This window comes from Portunus trituberculatus, chromosome 33 (genome assembly GCF_017591435.1).
Source record: "Portunus trituberculatus isolate SZX2019 chromosome 33, ASM1759143v1, whole genome shotgun sequence".
Classification (NCBI taxonomy): Eukaryota; Metazoa; Arthropoda; class Malacostraca; order Decapoda; family Portunidae; genus Portunus; species Portunus trituberculatus.
The window spans coordinates 12031035-12050129 of NC_059287.1; the positions used below are offsets into that span (position 1 = coordinate 12031035).

Below are 19095 nucleotides of genomic sequence, written 5' to 3' on the forward strand. Positions count from 1 at the left end.
CTTTCAGATCTTTATGATGGCATTTCTTGAGAATGCTATATGGAAGAAAAGAATGAAAGGGAGACAAAATAGGTACTACATGCTATAAAATTTTACAAATGGCATAGAATTTTAGCACTAAATATAAGTATACAAAGGGCAAATCCCACGTTTTCTGAACGGTGTCTCTCATGCATTGTTCTCATATTTCCCAACGCTCCATTATTCTTACTTTTCCTGCACCTCTTTGACGTCCCTTAATTTATCTTCACCGCATCTTGTAAGATCAATAGAATATCAATCGTTAATTATATTCAACTAATTGTCGACAAGATGATGTAGCAGGTATGTGATCTTTACAACAGAGTTCATTTCCTCCTGAAATAATATGAGTGTGTGATCATTTTCATTCTTTTCATACAGAATTTGTATATGAAACTACGCGGCATTCACTTTTCTCCATTTTATGGTACATAATACAATTTTCTCTATTTACATATTTTCCATACGCACTGATGGTGAGGGCAAGTCTAAATTTTTCATAACATAATTATCTTATTTATAATATTATTCGGCAACACAATTATGCACGCAATTCTAAAGTAAATGTATTTTTGTAGCATGACACCTGAAAACCACCAGCACAGCCAGAGGGGAGGAAGGGGAGGGAGGGGAGTGGTCAGGTAGAGAGGTACTGAGGGAGATGGAGGAGGAGGAGGCCCAGGAGGGAGAGGGAGGTACAGAGGTGGTAGGGAGAAAGAGGGACGAGTAGGAGGGAGAGGTAGTGGGGAAGGAAACGAAGAGGGACCGGTAGGAGGGGAGGAGCAAGTAGAACAGGATGGAGGGAGGGGGAGAGAGGGCTTCCGTTGTAGGTGAAGGGTAGGGAGGCGTAGGCAGGGCAGGGGAGGAACAGGTACGGAGGGAGACCGAGGGAGGTGGAGGCAGGCTGAGGCTGGGAGAGGGTCGGTCGAGGGAGGAGAGAGGGAGTGTGGCTGTGGCAGTAGTAGCGAGCGCCGTCCACCTGGCACGCTGAAAGAGGCACCGTGGTCCTGCTAGTTGGGGAGCCAGCCGCCGGGACGAGCCATGGTCAGTGTGTGTGCCTCCTGACCCCCTCCCTCCCCCCACCACCATTGCAGGTCAGCACACACCACGCAAGGCACACCTAACAAAGACACACCACAGCCACACACACACACACACACACACACTTGCAGAAAAAGAAAGATGTGTTATGCATGGTTCTGTCGTGGTTTATTCCTGCTTAAATTGCGCTCTTTGGTTGTTAATGCTATTTATGTTAACTTTGTATGTTAAATGAAACTCCAACAAAGGCACACACAAAATCCACACAAACATACATGCTGCAAGTGAGCTATGTCAAGCCTGGCATTGCCATGTTTTATCTTGCCTATTTCAGTAGTTTGGGGTCGCTAACGTAATACTCTGATATTTTGTAGGTGTAAAATGATCAAATCACAAAACTTAAAGAAAAATTCGACAAATACATGTACAAAGGCACGCGTTGTGAATTTATTTATGTTTTTTATTACAATTTCCATCACGTTGGGCAGTTGTTACGAACTGTTGGGAGCGTGAATTACTGGCTGGGATTTTGGTGACAGCTCGTTTGCCAAATAGCTTGGTGGTAATGGGTAGTTGATTGCGGTCTCAGCAGTGCTTTTGTTAATCTAAATAGCCTTTCTTTATTTAATGATTTTTCATCTCTAGAAACCCCAGGGCATGTTTGTAATTTAGTAAGCATAAGTAGATTAAGTCCACTTGTCATTACTATTAAATCATTACACTGTCAGGGTTTTAAAGGATTTTAACTAAAGTGTTATGCAACTTTATATAACATTTTGTTCAAGTAGATATGTGAATAGTTTTTAAAAAATGTGAAAAATGTAATAATACAGGTGTATATCATCTGTAAATTTATGTTCAGTATCTAAGAAAATCAATAGCAATTTGATAAGATTTTTGCATTTTACTATGAAGCTTGTGAATACATGAGACTTGTATTCAGTGTTGAGCAAGTGAGGGGAGCAAAAGATGTTCAGTTGTAGGGAGTGTCTCGGTATCAGTCCTGAGTGGAGTCTTCACTTTGGATCTGATTTGTCATTCAATACACTTTTTTGTTATTACTTAAGAAAGTAATATTAGAAATTTAGTTTTCTGCTATTCTAACAAGCTGTGTTAAATGTCATGTGTCATTACTATCACAGATGTGGAAAAATAATCTAACATTGATGGATATGCTTTTGTAAATACAAACAGGTTAATTGATGTTTAAAACATTTACTTTAATTTAAATCACCACAAATGCTGATCTCTAAACTATATCACACTTCAAGAATTTGCAGTTTGTCTAAGTGACCATGAAAAATGCTGGATTCAGATAAAGTATAATGGCATTTCTGTGTGCAGCAACACTGAATAAATTAGAATACATCAGTACTTTGTACAATGTACAGAAAGAGAATCAATGAGAAAAAAAAATTTCCAGCTAGCAATCAATCTTTCAATCTTTAATCCCTGTTTGGCAGATTTTGATGGTATGGGTTTCGACTTGACACGATTCCAAGGGGAGGTGGACGAGGAGTTGCTGTGTCCAATCTGCTCCGAGGTGTTAGAGGAGCCCCTCCAGGTAAGCTGCCTTTACACATCTTACCTCTAGCCTTACATAACACTAATCCATGTTAAAGAGAATAAATCCTACGTGATCATAAAATATTTAATTTTGTGAAAAAAATTAAGTTTTGACTTTCCTGTGAACATTTGTTGTTTTCTTATGATAAATTTTTCACACTTTGAATAGAATTGAACATATTTAGCTAGAATATTGTGTGATGATGAAAGCTAACACGAGGCACAACATTACCTAATGGTAAAAGCTCCCCTGCCAGGCTCCCTCGTGTGAACATGCCTTCTGCAGCGGATGCATCAATGAGTGGCTCTCCCGACAACAGACTTGTCCTGTTGACCGCCAACCAATCACTTCCTCACAACTTAAATCAGTCCCCAGAATACTACGCAGTTTGCTTTCAAAGTAAGTCTTCTAATGCTACTTATTACCGTGATCTTGAAATTTTTACTTCCTGTCTATCCCACTACTTATGATAAATGTGATATTTCCAGATTTGTAGTTTTTAGATCTGAGAATCCAGTCTATTTTACTAATAGCAAAGTAAAACCTACTTTTGTCACTGCTCACCCTGCAGGTTATACATTTCCTGCGACAACAAACCCCACGGCTGCACCTCCATTGTGAAGCTTGACGCGTTAACCTCACACCTGGAGGAGTGTGAGTTCAACCCCAAGCGCCCGGTGCCTTGTGAACAGGGGTGCGGCCTCATTATACCTAAGGATGAACTAAAGGTATTGACTCTCAATACCTTTACACCTAAGGATGAACTGAGGATAAAGGAGAACACAGCTTTCCACATCAAGTTTTTTTGCAGTATCAAAAATTCATAATTAAAAGAGTGACACTGAATTTTTCTCCATTCAGTGCATTTAAACAGCTTTTTTTTCTCTTACCAGGAGGTGTGAATTTTATTTTTATAAAACTAGAACAAAGAACAAATTACTTGTAAATTGAATGTTCATGAATTGAAGATTTGGTGCTGCCGTGGTACATTGGAACCATGCATGCTTTGGGGTCTAAGGGGTCTCCAAGCGCACGGGTTCAAATCCTGTCCACGGTCCGAGTATAGGTTGGGCTTCCTCACTCAGGGCAACGGTTTCATAGCGGGTGGGGTTTGAGATAGGAGTTACCCCAAAAAGTATCCCCTTTAGCTCATAAATCCCGTGAAAAACCCACATGATATAAAAAAAAAAAAAAAAAAAAAAAAATTAAAGTTTTTAAGTTCTAAAAATATGAAAGAATATTAAAAAGGATTTGCTTAACATGATTTGATCAATCTTTGCTACACTAAGCTCATTCATCAGCAGGTATGGCCCACTCACTTTCATCAAATTGCAGGACCACAACTGTTTGCGTGAACTGCGAAGTTTAATACAAAACCAGTCTGGCAAAATAGCTGAACTACAACAGGAACTTGCAGAAAATAAATACCAGCTCAATGAACAGAAGAGAGAAATTCAACTCCTCAAGGTAGTGTGCCTGCAACAGTTTAGTTTTCTTTTGGTGGCAGACAATCCATGTGGTATTCACTGATGCCTTGCTATGGTACTCATTGATGCTTTGCTATCTTTACTTTCTACAGGATTTCATGCGTGCCATGAGGATCAGCAACCCTCAGATGAGAGCAATAGCAGACCAGATGGAGCAGGATGAGGTGGTGCGGTGGGCCAGCTCCCTAGCCCGGGCAAGAGTCACCCGCTGGGGTGGCATGATCTCAACTCCTGATGCCATGTTGCAGGTAAACACTTATAATTTCAAGCAACACTAAGTGTATGATACAAACTTATTCGATCATATTGATTTTTCACTGACTTTCTACAATGTTGAAGCATCTTACAATATGCAAGTTTCAACATAAGGGAAGAATGGGAGGACAACAGGTCTGGAGCACCCAGGAACCAAATGCACAATCAGAACAAAACATGGTCTTCCATTCTGGTTTCCTGGCCTGGCCACCATGTCAGATTACCCAGAAATAGGCTTCAGTAGAGATGAGGTTTGGATTAAATACCACACATAAAGAGATCAGCAGTGAGCCACAGTGACCAGTCTTCCCAACAGGCTGTGATTCGTCGGTCCCTGAGTGAGTCAGGGTGTCCGCCTCACATAATAGACCAGCTCATGGAGAATGCCCACGAGCGACGCTGGCCGCCGGGACTGTCCACGCTGGAGACTAGACAGGTAGTGTGTACCAGGTGATATTGTTTCTCTGTATTTTGCTTAGAGTGCACTGAGAAAGGAAGTAATGCAAGAGCTTCAGCATGCCTCGTTTTTCATAATTACTTGCTGTGTTGTGTGCATGGACTCACAAAATTAGTAATTCATCAATAAGCTTCAGAAATTTTATCAGCATGATTACATATGTTGCATGAGAACTACATTAGCCTTGTATGTACACAAACAGATCCCTTGCTTCTAGCTTCTTATAAATAGAAGAATAACGTCTGAACTATTAAAAATCATGCAAGCTTCATATATATACACAGATAGATGCCTTGCTTCTGAAGCCCGCTATAACACAAAATGTCTTGATATGGTGTTATCAGTCACAAAATATTCCAACAAGATTCAGTACATTTCCCTCCCTCCAGATGAACCGGAGACATTATGAGAGCTACATCTGCAAGCGAGTGCCTGGGAAGCAGGCAGTGGTGGTCATGGCGTGTGACAACCGACACATGAATGACGACATGCTGCTGGACCCCGGCCTTGTCATGATCTTCGCCCACGGTATTGAGTGAAGAGCTTCTGGTGCTAGTATGCAGCTTTTTGCTAATGTAAGATGAAGTGTCAGACCATGTCTGAGAGAGTCTGTTACTTGTGGAGGACTGAAAAGCTCAGAAATAAGCTGTGCTGTTTCTGTTTTTTGTGTGTGTTTGTGTGTGTCTGCCTGAATGTTTGCAGAGTTCAAAAAGGAGGTTTTGGCTCCATGGGATTTGAAGATTTGAAAAAACATGAATGGAATTTATGGATTTTCTGTCTTGCCTAAAGAAATATAGTGTGCTCTATCTTCTTTCAATTTGACTGAGTTGCTTTGCATATCATTTCAAGTCACACTTTACATATTGATAATTTTGGAAAAATGGAAAACCACCAACAGAAACTACACAGAGTAAACATGGAGAATGACTCCACAGTTTTTTATTGTTGCTGGTTATTTGTGACATTTAATTTCAAATCCTGGATGCAGTCTTTTCTCTCACATTCAATATCAAAGTTCCAGACATGACTTGAGAATTGAAAAATTGTTAACGGCATGGCATGTCCCATGTCCAATGTTCTGTGCTATCAATATTCCATTTTGAGTTTCTGCCATTGAAAAAAATTACCAAAAATGTTTATATTGAAGAATGGTGGTTGGCATGAATTGGTTATACATATTGATGTGTCCTCAGTTCCACAAGGAAGCCTCCAGCCATCCAGGAAAGCTAGCAGAAACACACACACTCATGACAGTGTACACTTCAATAGCATACAGAACCACCTGCTCATAATTCATACGCACAAATGTTTACATGTGGCAGTGGTTAAAGTGGTTGCAGTATTGGGGTGTAGCGTGTGACACTAGTGGGAGGGAAGGGATCTTGTGGGCAATGCATAGATTGCATTCATTTGTTATCTCTTGTAAGGGGAAAATAAATTACTACACTAGAGAAGAAATTCAGTGCCAAAGGTGACATGAAGGAGGGACACCTTGGGTGACTCCTGCAATAACTTTATGATGAAGGCTTTCCTCGATCAAAATTTCAAGTACCACACATAATGGTACCAGGTTAAGAAGGATATAGGCAAGTGTGTGTGTGTGTGTGTGTGTGTGTGTGTGTGTGTGTGTGTGTGTGTGTGTGTGTGTGTGTGTGTGTGTTTATGTATATGCACATGTGTGTGTGTGTGTGTGTGTGTGTGTGTGTGTGTGTGTGTGTGTGTGTGTGTGTGTGTGTGTATGCATGCATATGGTGCAATGCATGCATGCACAGTCAACTAATGCCAATCTCTTACCTAGAGCTATGTTGACATGTTTTGTATATAATGTCCAGATAGTGTACATAAAGTCTCATTAGTCGGCCAGCACTACATACATTGCATAGTGTGGCGGTCATTCCCCCGGCACTTATTTAATTGGTGTGCAGTGAGGATGCTCAGTGGTAACAGCCCAAGTTGTGCAGGTCAACCCAGCAACTTACTGCAATGGAGGTTGTGAACTTTTTATGAAGGTACATTGCTCCAGCAGTACACTGTATGGAAGTAGAATTGTGAAGCCTGAAATATTGAACACCTTTTGAGTATTACTTTACATATTTGTCATGAAGGTTTCACCTCATGTAAATGTCATACTTAACTAAGGTGTGTATTTCCATAGAGGAGAATAGGATGTTGATGAGCATGTATCAGTTCTTGCATCAAACAACTCTCCTTGTGTGTTACTGCTGACTGTACATTTAATTCATGTATATGTGGCACTGAATTGAAATGTTTTGATATTACCATATCATCTGTAACAAGATGAAATGGCATATACTTCGTGTATTATGTTCTCCATCAGATGGAGAGGATTTTTGGCCAGATTCTTAAACAGTACCTTCCACCTTCAATGAAGGCTACACAGTGATGTGGCCTTTGTGGTAGTCCTATTCTTAAATGTTGCCCTCCCTTCCTTGCTCCCTTCCGTCTCAAAGGTAATGGAGGTGGTGTATTGGTAAAGCTGTGCATCTCTCTTGTCCGAGAAATTATAAAATTATTAATTCATCGTGATTTGTCACATGATATTATATGCCAGAAACATTATCCCATATTCATACATTAATTTTTAATGCATTTAACAAAATAAACCATGAGTATAATTTGGTGGTAGTTGGTGGCAGTGTTTGCTTACCGTCACCTCAGCTGCCAGCCATGCAGTCCTGACCTGACTTGACTTGACTTGACCAGTCCAGACTACGCTGTCTCACCGTTCCACCACAGGCAACATGGAAAATTTTATGAAGAGAACCAGCCCTATTACTGCTAGAGAGTGATTCATTATTAGACTTGGTGAGCCAGGAAAAGTGCTACTAAATAAAAGCACAGATGGCCCTAACACAGGAGAGAATTACCACTTCAACTGTGCAGCCTATGGGAAGAGAGCAGTCCACCAGCTATCTACATAAATGGGTACTTACAAAGCAATAAAGACATGCTACTGATTGTACGCTAAGTAGAATTCTGATACAAAACTTGGGAGATGGAGATGCGATGATTGAAGCTGGCGGCGGCAGCATTGTTGTTGACAGTTGTTTTTTCTACTTCCTGGGTTTAATTCTGATTATAATTTTTGTAAATTAGGCTATTTGAACAATAACATATATATTTTTGTTTCTAAAATCATTCAATACATAAAAATTAATAATAATAAGTATTTAGGAAAAATTTATGCAAAGGTAATGACGAAGACATGGGTCTTGGTTCACCTTCGCCTGAGCATTGCCTTCCCAAGCCGTGGGAAGATGGCGTTCACTTTTAAGAATACTGATTTTTCCCGGATGGTATCCTTCAAGTGGTGAAGGTGGAAGTTAGTAATTAAGAAATCTGACTGTTTGTACCTAAAGTTTTAAAGAAAATACTAATGTATGAGTGAGCAATACCATTGTCATTCTGATGCAGTAAAGCTTAGAAAAGAATTTCACGATTACTGGATGGTCTTGTTATTTATACTTGATAGCATTCTTGGTGCAGCACACTAACTGTTTATTTGTAGAGAAAACTACATCCTACAGCCTGGCTTTCTTTTATTGCTAAATATCTTTTTTTTTCTGCTTTGTTATTGTAGTGCTTATTGTGTCATATTGTCATATTGTCTCCCCCTTGTGCTTCTTGCCTCTCCACCTACACTATTCACCATCCAAACTGTTCATCCTTTCTCCACATTCTCCTTGCATGCATCATCTATCCTACTCCCACCTTTCCTTCACTTTAAACAGTAAACAAAATCAAATTATGCCCACAGACCACATGATTACCACAATGATGGTGTCCAATGGTGCACAAGGTGCTACATATACACTCTCACACTATTCAGATACCTTTTGTTAACAGAAAACACACTATTAAGCTTCCTGCAGTAACGTGTGTATTTTCCTAGTTGTAGTTTTACAGGACCTGGGCTTTACGCTCGTCTGGCCCCGTCTCCGTGTGTGTGTGTGTGTGTGTGTGTGTGTGTGTGTGTGTGTGTGTGTGTGTGTGTGTGTGAAATAACTGTCATTTGGTTTTTACTATCTAGTGCTGGCTGTGAGGTGGTTTATTCCAGTTCTGTTGTGATGTGTGATTGTGGTGTGACAGAAACCATTATTGTTCACTCCTGCAAAGCCTTTATATTATTCTTGTAACATTCCTCATTTCCATGCACTGTCCAGCAATGACATTATCTTGGTCTGAGACACTCCTATGTGCTGCCCAGAAGTTATAATTTACTACTTAGAACTTTATGATGCATTCTCAATGTAAAATATTTTTTGTTTGAACAGAAAATAAGTCAGTTGAAGATTTGAGAGAAACAAGTATACTAAACATCTCAGTCTCTAGTGTTTGCAGTAGTGAGCTGGTATGCACCACACATCATTCCTGTGTGCCAGTGTTTCATCTTGGCAGTAATGTAGTCTTTTCAACACAAGATATTCCTGCAGTATGCACAGATGGTATTTAGTTATTCCCACATACGTACAACTTGCTACATTCATACTGCTGGAAGCACACCTCCAGTACATGATGGCAATATGTTCCTCTCAAATGTTGCTGGCAGAGTATTGATATGCCTTACTCACTGATGCTGTAAGATTATCAAATAACTATCTAACATAGTTTACAAAACTTGAAACTTTTCTATGTGAAGCAGAAAGGGAAAAGAAAGGAGTTTGTTTAGTTCCCCTTGTTTATGTTTTGTACTCTTTATGTATACTGTAGATGTGCTGCTGCACCACAGGTGTCTTGCTTCTTACACATTAAGTGCTCATGTAATGCCTCGGTGCTTCATAGAACTTTGGTTATGATCATTTACAAATCTCATTTTGTAGGAATTGTATGTATTTTCAGTCACTTGGTGAATTCTGACCAATAACAGTCTTAGAAATACAAAGTCTCTCTGAGGCATTTAAGGCGGCTTAACCTTAAAATGCTTTATAATTATGAGGAATACATGGTGTTGTTGGTTTTGTAAAGTTTTGCTTGAGTTATGCCATGCCTTGGGAGAGATGCCAGGCAGTCCCTGAGGGAGGCTGACCAACCAGGGAGAATCAAATACATGCTGATGTATACACACTGAGAGTGTGGTAAAAAACTTCAAGTGGAAATTAAAAAGGAAACTAAATTATTTATTGCACAGTGACAGTGAAAAGTTTTTCCATTGATTGTGGAAATGCATCTCTACATGTGCAATAATACCTATTTGGCAATTGTACAAATTATTGGTATATTAGTTCAATCCTGTATTTAGAAAAAAAGGTTTAGTAGATTTTTTTCTTTTCTTTTTCTTTGGTGTGTATTCATAACATTGTGTAAATGTATTGGAATTTAGCAGCTGATTGATGTTCTTATATTAGGTATTGTGATGTTTAAAGCTGTGATTTATTATGTTTTAGTTAAAATATATTAGATGTTGACAGTAGGATATTTACCTGAATATCCAAAGGAAGTGTTATGGTGTTATGAAAGAAGAGTTCCTCTGTACATAGCCTTAGACTTGCATTAGAGTGTTTGCCCTCAAGGGAAAACTGCATCAGGCAGTGATCTCAGCTGTGACAAAGACAAAACTGACTTGAGGCAAATGTGCACGTATCTTGAACTGACCTGGAACTTTGAAGATAAGATATCAGTTATCACCATACCAGAACTGTCAAAATACAAATGACCCTTCCACACAGGCCACACAAGGGCTAGAATAGCACACTGCAATGGAGAACACATGTTGCACCACACTAGTGGTTGATCAAGAGGGCCAAGAATGAACAGAATCCAAACCTAAATTACACTTGCCAACTTTGTGAACAGAAAAAAGAGGAAGTTTGCACTGTTATGTAATATTGAGTATCGTGCACCTCTAGCTGATGCAGAGAAAGGAAGTGTTTGGATGGAAGTGGAATAGCAGCTTAGCAATTATTAGTGTGATGCTCAAGATGTTGCACAGGTTATGTAGAACAGTGGCACGTAGTAGTAAAAATAATGTTGGGCACATTTTCTGTTACATATTCATGAATGAATTTATATTGTATGTATTTAGGTTACTGCTCATAACCCTTCATTTTGTAGCTTTCACTAGTTGTACTTAGATAGTGCTAGAGTGCATAGCCCTTGTCTCCTCCCTGAGTTTTGTACTTTCACAGTTCCTGCAGTTGAATCAAGACTTATTTATTGCAGATCCGTCCCACGTTAGCTTTTCAATACCAGTAGGAGAATAACTTCAGCAATAGTTCTTAGCTTTACTCTTACAGTGAGTCTTTAGGAGTTTATCTGGGGCTGGTGATAACCTTGCTAGTTAGTGTGAATGAGTCCTTGACATTTCTGTACTTCAAGTAACTTAAATTTTATTTGCCACATGTGCCAATACTGTAATTATGTACATTTCATGAAAACTTGATGCAACAAATATATATTTTTCAATTGCAAAAGCTGAGAATCTAGACTTTGAGGTAGTCTTTCAAAACTACAGTGTTTCATCTCCGTTAACCATGCACTGACTGCATCTCTTATGAATGCCATACTATACTTGTTGCTGGTGTATTCTCAGGTGGTATAAGTGAAGGAAATTAATACCTGTATATATCCAACCTTGTAAATTACTTGCTATCTTTTATTCACTCAGTAGCAATGTTAGTGTAAACATGAACCACACACGCACTCCCAACACCCGACACCCCGCAGCTGCAGCGACCAGCGACTGGGTGAAGTATTAATGTGCCCCCTAACTGCACCGAGTGACTAGCAATGTCTTTCCAGTGAAAAAAAAGAAAAAAAATATTGTGCAAGGACATTTCTAACCTGCTTACATACACATAGATGCTCTACTTGTTGTCATAAGAGTCTACAGATGTGCTTGTATAAAACACTAGCCTCTCTCAAAGTCATGCAAGGTTTCTGATGCTCAACATCCCTTCTTCTGTGTCTCATTCTCTAAGAAGTACAAAATACTAGAGGATGTCAAAGTGGACCCATCACATGTTTGCATTTTCCAACTGAGTTCTTCTTACTGAAGGGTTATAAGAAGAGCTGGAGTGTGTTTATATTTGAAATATTGTGTTATTTCTAGGAAATATCTGTTGGTGAGATATTCTTGCCCACAATTACGCTGGAAACACCACTCAAGCTTACATGAATACCGAGTGGTGGACGTGCATTCCAGGATGACCGAAACATTCCATTTAACATTCTACAAAGCTGATCAAAATGCTGCTGTTTATTAAGAAGAACCATACTGACTTACTCAGTACAGTCTTGTTAGATACTGATTAACTATTTACTTGTGCAAACTTTTAAATTTGATTTCTAATCACAAGCTCATGATGTGAAATGTTTGATTTTATGGTTATTGTTATTACTAATTGTCATTATTACTGTTATTATTATTACTATTATTATTATTATTATTATTATTATTATTATTATTATTGCTACTGTTGTGTGAATCTCATGAAGTACTTTTCTGTGAGTTATGAAATGCTTGTATCATCAAAGGAAGTTGTACAGTAGAACCTCAGAACACAACAATCTTTGAGCTTAATACTTCTCAATATTCTATTGACATGTTCCAACACTCCTCAGTGACACACACACACACACACACACACACACACACACACACACACACACACACACACACGAAAACTTGATAAAAACTAATTCCCACAAGGACTGAACTTAAAATAAAAACATTAGTCCAACTCAAGACTTTAATGAGGTTCTACTTCTTACAGTCTGAGAAGAGGAATTTCTGCACACATCTCAACAATTGGGTTTTAATTACAGAATTACACCTGTCTCACTGTCAGACAAAACCAGTTTAATTTACATCAGTGGCACATACTGCATACTTCACTGTCAAATACATAGTTATTACTACGAACACGGTTATTTTTACATAGGTCACAATGGGTTAAGTAAAAGAAAGAAGTGATTATAGTGAACATTTGCATTTGGTTGCTTTCATTACAAGTTGACACAGTAATCACTTACAAACAAAAATGAAACTTGCTGCTATTACTGACCAGACAGGAAGAAAATGGTTCTATCTGTCAAAGTGAGACAAGTGGTTCTGTTGGTTTACTGTTTTCTTATGTTTTGGGTTTGGCAGATAAATTATTACTGTCATCTTTATCTGTCAGTTAATTGCACCCATTCCATAAACATCAAAGAAGTCAGATGAATGGTAAAAACAAGACTAGATATTTGGCCAATTGGAGTTTTGTGTTTTTTTTTTTTTTTTTTTTTTAAAGAATGTACATAATCATTCACAAAAAAAAGTGATTTCTTAGACCCATGTTAGATGTGGAGTAATATTTTGTGATATTGTAGACTTAAAAAGAAACTGCTGTAAAGAATGCTGCTGATCTCAACCCTTACTGCTGCCAGTGTCTTGGGAACATCTGGCAAGTTTTTTTTTTTAATTATCATTTTTTGCTACTTCTCACTTAGAAATGCTGTACGAAAGTTCATTCAAACTAATAAAAAAAAAGTATGAACGACAGCTAGTTTCCTGTTCTTTCAAAAATGTTAATTATTATTATTATCATTGTTTTAGACTAAGGCGATGAAACTTGGAACACCACGTTTCTTAATGCCAGTGAATATGAAATAAATATGTACAAATTGAACCGTTTTGTTTTTTGCTACACCAGGGAGGAAAAGATGTGTACGTGCCATTATTACACAGTACACACTACAGTAGAGGAAACTATTATTTGTATCAATCTATCAACTATTATTTGTACCGCACTTTAAATATGTTTGACGGCGCACCAACTCTACAATTACACAGCGCACTAGAGGGATAGTCGCGGCGCACTTCTGTCAGCAGTGCACAGTTTGAGAATCCCTGCAGTAGTCTCACTCATCACAAGGGTATTACTGTCAAGGCAACTCTTCTCCAGTATTATGTCCCTTAACTCTCCTTCTCCAGTATTATATCCCTAACTCTCCTTCTCCAGTATTATATCCCTAACTCTCCTTCTACAGTATTATGTCCCTTATTTTCACACTTAGGCTCGTATTCTCAAACACTGCGGTTCACCTCCACTATTTCACAGGCTTTATCTCAGTTTATACGAGATTTTAAGGTATTTTTATGGTTCTAGAGGTAGATTGACTAGATTTTTACATTGTTAACAGGAGAAACAGTCTTGAAAACCCGCTAATCATCTCTGTGGCCTTGGAAAATAGTCGTGGTGAGAGAGCAATGGGCTTTTGAATACGGACCTTAAAACAACGACGACGACAACAATAGCAACAAAATCACCTGATGCAAACCTCACAAGAGGAAGTCGGGTACCACTGAGTTATCTTGAGGCACACAATAAAAACAAATAAATATTACTGAGATGGATAGCTACTATTAAACTGAATTTACAAAAGACTGGTAAAGAAACACCGAACAAAATCACGAGTGGTATCCTATATTAAAGTGCCCAAATTAACAAACACATAAGGAAACAATAAAAACCACAAAAAAGATAAAGAAATATGCACAGTGAAGAATGATTAATTATAAAGAACCCTCTATCGAAACAAATGCTTTACAGTGCCAATCATTTATGCAAACTGTCAAACCTTCATTCAATCCTATGTCATGCAACTCCATCGACGTGAACCAGAAACCACATCGATATAATGAACAACGGTACTGGTGAGGCTATTTCAATCACACGTGGCTGAGCGGAAGCTAATGTAATTGTATTGCTTTAGTTCGAAGAAAACGGAACTCGCTAAACTCACCAGACTGCCTGCCGCTGATACCAAACCTGAACGTCTGAACGAAAGGTATGAGCTCCGAGGACAGCTGGTGGTGCGAGCAAGAGAGGAAGGGGGCCGTCCACGAACTAGTATTTAGAAACGCTCTGCTCTTTCACCGCGACTATTTTCAAAGACCACAGAGGCGATTAGCTTAACCCTTTCAGTACTGGGACGCATTTTACTATGAGTTTTGGGTACGATTAAATAATTTTATAATAAAATCATTTAATTTTTATTTACATTAGGAAGGGTCTATGAAGATCAAAAGATTAATGGCAAGAGTCTTCACTATTTTAATCACCATATGAATTTATGAAGCTGAATAAAATTACCAAATAATTAGCAGAATAAATCTGAAAACGTGTCATGGTACCGAAGAGGTAAAGTCAAATTTTTTTTCTCTTCAGAGGTGTAAAATTCAGTCATCTACCATTAGAATCATAAAGACTCTCACAGTTAATTCTTTAAAAAAAAAAAAAAACTGGGATTTGACAAGGACTATTTTCAAAGACCACAGAGATGATTTTCCAGGTTCTAAAGTATGAGTTTTTTCCATTAACGCTATAGAAATTTTATTAATCTATAACTAGAACGGTAAAAAAGAAAAAAAAATTACATTTAAAAGCTTCGGAGGTGCGATGTAGGTGTTTCAGAAAATGAAGCTTCCTTGCCATGCATTCATTAGTTTCGGCGCTTCATATTCACCATTTTCAACAACCTCTAGTGAAAATTAAATAATGCAATTTTTAAAGTGCTTTTATAGTTCTATTGACAGTTTAATAAATATTCTACGTTATGAATTGGAAAAAAAAAAAACGCGAGAAAATCCGATTAGTCATCTCTGTAGCTTTTGACAATGAACAATGCGAGAACAGTATTTAAGGAAACGAGCCAGAGTCAATTTAGTAACGTACTGTAATGGTTGGAAGACTGGTGGTGTAAGACAGTACAGGCGGGATGCATTTCGGAACTAGTGAACATTGGCTGAGAAGAAAGATGACAAACCTACGTAATGCAATTGGTGGTGAGATACCCGCAATACAACATTACATAACTAGTGACTGAAGCAATACAGTCACATTAGCATCAGAGAGAGAGAGAGAGAGAGAGAGAGAGAGAGAGAGAGAGAGAGAGAGAGAGAGAGAGAGAGAGAGAGAGAGAGAGAGAGAGAGAGAAACAGCCATTCAACCCTGACGAAGGCCACACAAAGATCTCTGATTCGCTCCCTACGCAGCACTTTAATCTTGAGGGGAGGCAGCGAGGAAGGGCGACGGCCAGCACGTGCCAGGCAGAGACCCAGTGATTAGGCGGAGGATGTGTGGCCGCCGTAAGCTTAGCGCCATCCCTCACCCGCCACCCGCTGCCCTGCTAAGCTTATAATGACCACCACACACACACACACACACACACACACACACACACACACACACACACACACACACACACTACATTACTTAACGAAACCCAACTTACCAAATCTAATTCTTCATAGTCTCTTCAAATTAATTCAAGAAACTACTAGCCTAGCCTAACCTAACCTAATTTAACCTAACTCTGCTAAGCTTATAATATCTATATATACACACACACACACACACACACACACACACACACACACACACACATTACAATACATTAAGAAGCTTCTGTACGTTTTAATTTCAAGTAATGTGCAGAATTGACAAGGAAGACCAAGATAAAATATATGAATATGTTAAGTAAGAATGCTAAAAGATTAAGTCCACGCAATACGCACACACTCGCACGAAAGGGAAAGAAGTTCGTTCATATAATTTCAAACAACGACTGAAAGTGACATTAGTACATATTATAGGAGTTGTATGCGTATATCAATGAATACTTAAGATAATTCAACTCAAATCACACTAAAACAAAGTGTAAATTACGTATAGTTTAAAAATCATGGACAACGTTATGAAGATGACGATTATGACAAGTGACAAACAATTATATTCGTCACATTAAGAAGAAATATGTAAATTCAGCATATCTAATACTCTAATGAGAATGTTATTATTACGATAACTTGATGATAAATATATTGTTACCTTCAAAATACGTGAAATGTCTCGTTTTTATGAGCACATATAATTATTATCTTTATGAATTCATGTATTCGTGTTACCTATTTGTGTCTACTTATCGATAGTTAGTTAGTGTGTGTGTGTGTGTGTGTGTGTGTGTGTGTGTGTGTGTGTGTGTGTGTGTGTGTGTGTGTGTGTGTGTGTGTGTGTGTGTGTGTGTGTGTGTGTGTGTGTGTGTGTGTGTGTGTGTGCTCACTTAATCATATTCCTTCTCACATTACCAAGAGTATTAGTTCTCTCTCTCTCTCTCTCTCTCTCTCTCTCTCTCTCTCTCTCTCTCTCTCTCTCTCAAATCCTGCCCCTTCATTCACCGACCGACCCTACCTTTCTATCAATCCCTTTCAATCTTTTCTATCCCATCTCATTTTTCATTTCTTTAACTCGTCTCTCTTTCATCTGCTTATTTCTTTGAACCTTGATTTTTTTTTTCTTTTTTAATGTTTTGCTTCCATCCCATTTCAACATTCATCACTTCTTCCCCCTTCCCTTCCTTTATCTTCTCTTTTTCACTCTATAAACACTTCCTAAGATAACCTCATTTCTTATCTTTCCCTTTAGGTACACATCTAATGTCTCCTTCTCCCCTCCCCTTTCCTTCCTTCGCTCCATATCATTCGTTTTCCACAATAATACCACCTTCACTTCGGTTCCTCCCTCCCCTTTCTTCCCCTCCTTCCCTTTCTTTCCCTTTCCACACCTAATACCTCCTTTACCTCAATTCTCCTCTCCTATTCTTCCCTACTTTTCCCTTTTTTTACACCTAATATATCCCTTACCTCAATGCCTCCTTCCTTTTCCTGAATACCTTTCCTTTTCCACACCTAATACCTCCTTCACTTCAGTTCCCCCCTCCCGTTTCCCCTCTTCGTTCTCTTGCCACCCTTCGTTCGCCACACTTTCGTTCCTGGTTCCCTCCCTCGCCATCGCGTGTACAGGCTGTCGCTAATAGTCGCCTGCAACAGGTCAACAAAGGCGAGGTAATGGCCAGAGAAGACACCGAATGTTTCTCGCCTGCCTGCTTGACGCTGATTTTAGTTTGCACAGCACGAGGTTGTAATGATCATGCTAACACACACACACACACACACACACACACACACACACACACACACACACACACACACACACACACACACGTAAGTCAGGTTATATTTAGAGGTAAAGACAGACATGAATGTGGCTCCGGTCCTCTGTACTGTAACAAGGGAAGTACATCATGGTAAGTACTGCACGTCAGGACACGGGATGTGTAGATAGCAGAAAAAAACTAAGCTTTGTAATAAGGTAAATACTAAATACATCAAGATATACAGTAAGATATTAAACACGAAAGATTTTTTATGTTAATGCGGAATATCAGGACATGAGCAACATAAACGATTGAACAAAAAGGCTCACTTAGACGCCAGTTCCCGAGCACGTCCGAGAGAGTTAGCAAAAAGAATGAAATATCTGCCTGGAAACCTCCCTCTTAAATGAGTTCAGGTCATAGGAAAGATGGAAATACAAAAACAGGCAGGAAGTTCCACAGTGCACCAGGGAAAGGGATGAATAACTGAGAGTACTGGTTAATTCTTGCATTAGAGAGGTAGTTTACGGAGACAGGATAGTATTTGAACATTATAAGGTGAAAAATATCTAAAACAATGTCGTTAACCCGTTCAGTACCATGACGCGTTTCCATATTCATTCTGCTCGCTATTTTGTGATTTTATACAACTTCAGAAACTTATGTTGGGATTAAAATAGTGAAGACTTTGGCTATTAATCATCTGACTTCCATAGACCCTTCCTAATGTCAATGAAATAGTCTAATCGTACACAAATCTCAAGGTAAAAATGAATCCAGAATTGAAGGGATTAAGAGAAGAAAAATCAGGCTTTCTAGTTAATACAGAATAAGGAGTCATATTATTTCACGTATTCATTTATCATATCACTCCCTGCCTTCCCCCTTGTTCCCTTGTCATCCATATAGGCCTAACCGATTTTCCAGGAGTGAGGGAGGCCTAGGACACGGTAGATAAGGAGAAATAAGCAGGAAGAAGTCTCGTGTGTGTGTGTGTGTGTGTGTGTGTGTGTGTGTGTGTGTGTGTGTGTGTGTGTGTGTGTGTGTTAAAAAATATTCACTTCTCTGAGGAAACGCATGAAAAAAAAAAAAAAAACAGTACAACATAAATATTCGTCTTACTTAACACTATTATTTTGTTTTCATTCTTATCTACGTCACTTCTTATTCCCCCTTCACGCACGTAGTAGTAGTAGTAGTAGTAATAGTAGTAGTAGTAGTAATTATTGTTGTTGTTGTTGTTGTTGTTGTTGTTATTGTTGTTGGTGCTATAATTATAGTTGTAGTGGCTGTTATTACTGTTATTGTGATTGTGATGGTTGAAGAAG

At 38.7% G+C, this 19095-nt stretch overlaps 1 protein-coding gene across 10 annotated transcripts; it reads left to right on the top strand.

Annotated features, from left to right (window-relative positions):
* Nucleotides 1–877: 877 nt before the first annotated feature.
* On the top strand, nt 878–13458 carry LOC123512465 (E3 ubiquitin-protein ligase NRDP1-like). 10 transcript variants are annotated; one of them, XM_045268890.1, is made up of 8 exons: nt 878–1065; nt 2526–2626; nt 2874–3028; nt 3201–3357; nt 3965–4096; nt 4209–4364; nt 4676–4810; nt 5218–13458. In XM_045268890.1, the coding sequence occupies exons 2-8, from the start codon at nt 2537–2539 to the stop codon at nt 5365–5367; spliced, it is 975 nt and encodes a 324-aa protein (XP_045124825.1). In that variant the 5' UTR covers nt 878–1065; nt 2526–2536; the 3' UTR covers nt 5368–13458. The 10 variants fall into 10 exon arrangements, with proteins under 10 accessions (XP_045124825.1, XP_045124824.1, XP_045124826.1 ...); XM_045268889.1 differs by having other exon boundaries at nt 879–1115; XM_045268891.1 differs by having other exon boundaries at nt 880–1115; nt 4676–4807.
* The last annotated feature ends 5637 nt before the right edge of the window (nt 13459–19095 follow it).

Coding starts and splice junctions, on each gene's coding strand:
- LOC123512465 (XM_045268890.1), top strand. CDS start 2,537: ATGGGTTTCGACTTGACACGATTCCAAGGGGAGGTGGACGAGGAGTTG. Junction 2,627..2,873: donor TGTTAGAGGAGCCCCTCCAG/GTAAGCTGCCTT, acceptor TAATGGTAAAAG/CTCCCCTGCCAGGCTCCCTC. Junction 4,811..5,217: donor CGCTGGAGACTAGACAGGTA/GTGTGTACCAGG, acceptor CCCTCCCTCCAG/ATGAACCGGAGACATTATGA.